Source organism: Littorina saxatilis, unplaced genomic scaffold (assembly GCF_037325665.1).
Source record: "Littorina saxatilis isolate snail1 unplaced genomic scaffold, US_GU_Lsax_2.0 scaffold_947, whole genome shotgun sequence".
Taxonomy (NCBI): domain Eukaryota; kingdom Metazoa; phylum Mollusca; class Gastropoda; order Littorinimorpha; family Littorinidae; genus Littorina; species Littorina saxatilis.
The window spans coordinates 2132-7500 of NW_027127273.1; the positions used below are offsets into that span (position 1 = coordinate 2132).

General features: G+C 41.4%; 1 protein-coding gene and 1 long non-coding RNA gene across 2 annotated transcripts; one reads left to right on the top strand and one right to left on the bottom strand.

The window, feature by feature from the left end:
- The first annotated feature begins 676 nt into the window (after positions 1 to 676).
- LOC138955733 (uncharacterized) lies at positions 677 to 2556 on the top strand. The gene is made up of 2 exons (XR_011452344.1): positions 677 to 1124; positions 1547 to 2556. It is a non-coding gene; the product is annotated as an uncharacterized lncRNA (long non-coding RNA).
- On the bottom strand, positions 1778 to 3809 carry LOC138955731 (P2X purinoceptor 7-like). The gene is made up of 4 exons (XM_070327278.1): positions 3520 to 3809; positions 3171 to 3266; positions 2758 to 2895; positions 1778 to 2017 (listed from the first exon to the last, which is right to left on the bottom strand). Exons 1-4 carry the CDS (start codon positions 3672 to 3674, stop codon positions 1855 to 1857), a joined length of 552 nt encoding a protein of 183 aa, XP_070183379.1. The 5' UTR covers positions 3675 to 3809; the 3' UTR covers positions 1778 to 1854.
- Between the last annotated feature and the right edge of the window lie 1560 nt (positions 3810 to 5369).

The window sequence follows — 5369 nt, forward strand, 5'->3', positions numbered from 1 at the left end:
GTTGAACCATATTTAGCAATCAATGCTCTAAAAGCGATAACAAATGAACAAAACTATAAGCATACTGTTTTAGTGTAAGTTTTATTTTGTCGCTCAAGATTTTGAATCAGGATGCTCTTGGGATTGATCTAAGCGGTTGCCCATGATTGAAGCGTACCTCGTTACGACAACTTTACTAGAGTTGTGCGCCTTGAATCACTGTGTGTCTCTGTCGCTCTCTCTCGTGCTCTCTGTCTCTCTCTCCGTCTCACCGCGTCGGACAACTCATAATCTTCACTCAGCTCTATTCACCCAAACAGATTATGTACATTCTTTGTTGTTTTCTTTATTTCTTCAATGATAATGTTTGTAGATCGTTAGACAAACGTCAGTTCGACTTTTATACCGCAGAATATCTCAATCGTTTTGCTGAAAAAAAAGTAGTCCCGAGTTAACGATAAATATGCAGATGACCTCTTTAAATTATTCAGTTGTACTCTGAGACCAAAGACAAAGACCAATGACAGGTGAGATCGAGACTCGGTTGTGATGGATAATTCATATGGTTGTGATGGATAATCCAAAATAATCCCCTCCTCAGCTAACAGAGACAAAGAGGCAGGTCATGGGATAAATGAGGTTATACATGTATAAATGTATACACGTTTTGAATTTGAAAGTCATTGATTCAGTGCCTTTGAATTGTTGTCGTGTTTTCAGGCTGTTCCTTGCAGCTCTGCATTACAATGAAAATGGGGACATAGGTGATGCGCTTGATGAACGAGGAAGGAAATCCACATGTGATAATGTATATGAACATCTAGGGTTGTTTTCAGTATTGTTGATAACATGTTTTGTTTGATTAAGGGTATTCAGCTGGTATTTCCTTGTTTTTCACTACCTTTTTTATTCATGTTTTTGATATGCCTTGACCGACGAGGTAATTTTATAGACGAAAAGGAATCGGTGTTTTATTTGTATAACTGTGTTTTAATTTTAAATGTTTCAAGCGCAAAAAGCATAATTGTAAAGTTATGATGTTTCGCTATATAAATGCTCATTTATTATTATATTATTATTATTATTCCCAAAAGCAAAGAAAGGAGAGTACAGTGTGAGAAAGTCCAAAGGGCCACCAACTTACGGTAAGTTACACGCAGGGTAACTACAGACTGCTGTTTTTTAGCACACACACACAAGTAAAGATACTAATCTTTTCTCATACTCATATTTTTGTTCAGAATTCTGGAAATGTGCACAGTATGTAAACACACACACACACACACACACACACACACACACACACACACACACACACACACACACACACACACACACACACACACACACACACACACACACACACACAACTGCAGAGGGGAAAAGGCACAGAGAGAAAGATTACATTTACAGACTATCAATATTTTCCCAGTTGGGTATCCCCTATAACTGCAGCATTCTTCTTAGTTTATGCATTTCTGCAAGCATAAAAACTGAACTTGGTTCAGTACTGATAATGTCTTTTCACGACTATCTCATCCTGAGCTATTCATCGTTACATTTACAGGTTACGTGTCAAGACTGTGTCAACATCTCTGAGAAGCTGACCGAGAATCCAGGGGACTCACAAACTTCTCTCCCTGCGAAATTTCGTGACATACCTGACTCTTTGGCCGCTGCATACCACCACCCATTCAGAGAAAAAGCTGCTGCAACCTACAGTACAAGATACCCTAATTAACTGATCCCACATTTTCCCACCGCTGTTGACATCAACCACATACAGAACAAAATTCACTTGAATGGGATTACTGTTTTATTTTATAAGTGATGCATTTTATTCTAATTAAAACATACATTTTCATTTTACTATTTTCATGGAAGCTCGGGCCACTCAAATCCTCTGTAAGTATCCTCGGAAGGAAATGCATTTCTGATGGCCCGTACCGCACATGAAGGTAGAGGTATCCTGACTTTCCTCCCTAGCACACCATGACACCACCTCACCAACTGTCGGTATCCTATGTAGCGGTTCTTCCTGGAAAATAAAAAAAAGAATCTGTGACATTAGGGTTTGTTGTGTACTCCAGCAGAGGGTTCTTAAAAATTGTGTGGAGAGTGGAGGGAGGAACACTTGTTCCTTGTGTATACAGGATTGACTAATGAGGGAATGGCTTGTTTCATGGTTGTGTGTGCGTGTATGTGTGATATTGTCTTTCATGACAAGATCCCTGTAAATCTTTAATTTTACCTCACTTCTATGTTTATAAACTAATAAAGATATTTCCAAAAATGGTGTTTTCTTTCCAGCATTAAGTTTATCTTGTTTCACACAAAGAGTATAAACACTGATTCACTTGTGGACTTCAGTGTGGAAAGATCTCAGGATACAATTTTCATTTTTACTGTTGATACTGATGAGTGTTGTGTATACTATTTCTGCACATGTTTGTTTGTTTTATAATTTGATTGTTGTTGTCCTTGTTTTTGTAATTGACCAACTTCCAACTTTGTCATTTATTAAGAGACGAAGATCAAGGATTGCTTTACACCTGCTAATTAAAACAAACAATCTTCTGTCACCTTCTTCTTCAGGCGTGTGAATGAATGGATGAATATGTTTGTATGTCATGTGGAACAAACCTAGAAGTGTCTGCCACAACATTTTAGAATTTCCAGAATAGTTTTTACAATGTCACAAGTAGAAATAACGTTAATCCCAACTCATGAAATTAAAAAGCACATGTTTGGTAAAGAAAGATAAGATTTGTCACTTACTCCTCAAGAGTAGCCTGGAAAGTGCCATGCTCCTGTCGGTACTGGTAATATGCTGTCTCCAGCACATCTGTGTTCAGGCAGACGCTTTGAAAGGCTGGGAGCTGCGTGATGCATGTAATGCCAGGGTCTTTGAGAGGTCTGCAAATATAACACTATTGTTATAACTTATTTTTAACTATAAATTAAGTATAAGAATTAAACTTCTAAACGCCACGATGAAGTTTAAAGGCTTTACAGACTAGTACATGTACTAGTAATGAATAGCCATTAACCTCTACATCTATATATATGTTAAATTTACAAAAGAGTCACACCTTCCCTTTGCTCTTTTCATAACATGTTATAATAAAATTAAATAATGATAGCCTCATTCTTCCAAACCAATAACATGCCAAGTGAAAAGATATACATACCTGCGACTGTTCAGCTTCTCCATGATTTTAGTAGACTCAGTGCAGCAGTTGCATTCCTCCACTTTCTCCATCACCACACAGTTGCCACATTCACACCTGAAAGTAGCACAAACTTCACTTGAATCATTCGTCTCCATTCTTCGACTAAGTATTGTGAATGTGCACATGTGGGAAGTATTCTTAGATTTCACTTGAAAGAAACAATAAGATTAATTCCAAAAATGTAACTTGCCACTGCTCTCTTCAGAAAGAAAAAAACACCGCTAGAAACGTAAACAATGAGACTTTCGCCTTCGTATCATCGTATGACTTACTCAATCTACACGGTAAACGTGAATTCGTTACTCACCAGTCTGTGTTCCCAAGGCGATATACGCCGTTGTTGTCAGCAAAATGATTATTTTCCTCCACATTCCTCTCATGTTCTTGTGCTGGAGGCTCGAACTGATACGGTACAACGCGATTGTTGTTCCACAAGTTGCCTGCACCACGAGTGTCCGCCATTTCGCTCTGTTCCCCTCAGTACGTCACAAGTTACCAGCTGGCGCTTCGGTAGTTCTCGGGTTTTCTCGGCAAAGTCCGGATTAGCAAATTTAGCTCGCATGTCGGTGGGCGTTTCCTTGCGAACGACTAAGCGCTGAGCGGTTTCAGTGCCGAAAAATGCCATAACTGGAAACCCTATTCACACACTCAAAACTTTGTTTGGAGGGTTTAGACGCACTTTAAGTGCCAACACTTGCATGACCCAACTTCCTGAAGTAGACTTCGCCAAACTGATTGACCTGAGGCTTGACGTTACTCACCAATAATGTGGTGGCCAAGACTGAGGCTTGACGTTACTCACCAATAATGTGGTGGCCAAGACTGAGGCTTGACGTTACTCACCAATAATGTGGTGGCCAAGACTGAGGCTTGACGTTACTCACCAATAATGTGGTGGCCAAGACTGAGGCTTGACGTTACTCACCAATAATGTGGTGGCCAAGACTGAGGCTTGACGTTTCTCACCAATAATGTGGTGGCCAAGACTGAGGCTTGACGTTACTCACCAATAATGTGGTGGCCAACACTGAGGCTAGACTTTACTCACCAATAATGTGGTGGGCAAGACTGAGGCTTGACGTTACTCACCAATAATGTGGTGGCCAAGACTGGGCTTGACGTTACTCACAAATAATGTGGTGGTCAAGACCGAGGCTTGACGTTACTCACCAATAATGTGGTGGCCAAGACTGAGGCTTGACGTTACTCACCAATAATGTGGTGGCCAAGACTGAGGCTTGACGTTACTCACCAATAATGTGGTGGCCAAGACTGAAGCTTGACGTTACTCACCAATAATGTGGTTGCCAAGACTGAGGCTTGACGTTACTCACCAATAATGTGGTGGCCAAGACTGGGCTTGACGGTATTCACCAATAATGTGGTGGCCAAGACTGAGGCTTGACGTTACTCACCAATAATGTGGTGGCCAAGACTGAGGCTTGACGTTACTCACCAATAATGTGGTGGCCAAGACTGAGGCTTGACGTTACTCACCAATAATGTGGTGGCCAAGACTGAGGCTTGACGTTACTCACCAATAATGTGGTGGCCAAGACTGAGGCTTGACGTTACTCACCAATAATGTGGTGGCCAAGGCTGAGGCTTGACGTTACTCACCAATAATGTGGTGGCCAAGACTGAGGCTTGACGTTACTCACCAATAATGTGATGGCCAACACTGAGGCTAGACGTTACTCACCAATAATGTGGTGGCCAAGACTGAGGCTTGACGTTACTCACCAATAATGTGGTGGCCAAGACTGAGGCTTGACGTTACTCACCAATAATGTGGTGGCCAAGACTGAGGCTTGACGTTACTCACCAATAATGTGGTGGCCAACACTGAGGCTAGACTTTACTCACCAATAATGTTTTGGCCACGACTGAGGCTTGACGTTACTCACCAATAATGTGGTGGCCAAGACTGGGCTTGACGGTACTCACCAATAATGTGGTGGCCAAGACTGAGGCTTGACGTTACTCACCAGTAATGTGGTGGCCAATACTGAGGCTTGGCGTTACTCACCAATAATGTGGTGGCCAAGACTGAGGCTTGACGTTACTCACCAATAATGTGGTGGCCAAGACTGAGGCTTGACGTTACTCACCAATAATGTGGTGGCCAAGACTGAGGCTTGACGTTACTCACCAATA

Excerpts from the sequence above, each read along its gene's own strand:
- LOC138955731 (XM_070327278.1), bottom strand. The coding sequence starts at position 3,674 with ATGGCGGACACTCGTGGTGCAGGCAACTTGTGGAACAACAATCGCGTT. Across the intron at positions 3,267-3,519 it reads CGCCTTGGGAACACAGACTG|GTGTGAATGTGGCAACTGTG; the intron begins GTGAGTAACGAA and ends TGCTACTTTCAG. Across the intron at positions 2,018-2,757 it reads TTCCAGGCTACTCTTGAGGA|GAAGAACCGCTACATAGGAT; the intron begins GTAAGTGACAAA and ends TTTATTTTCCAG.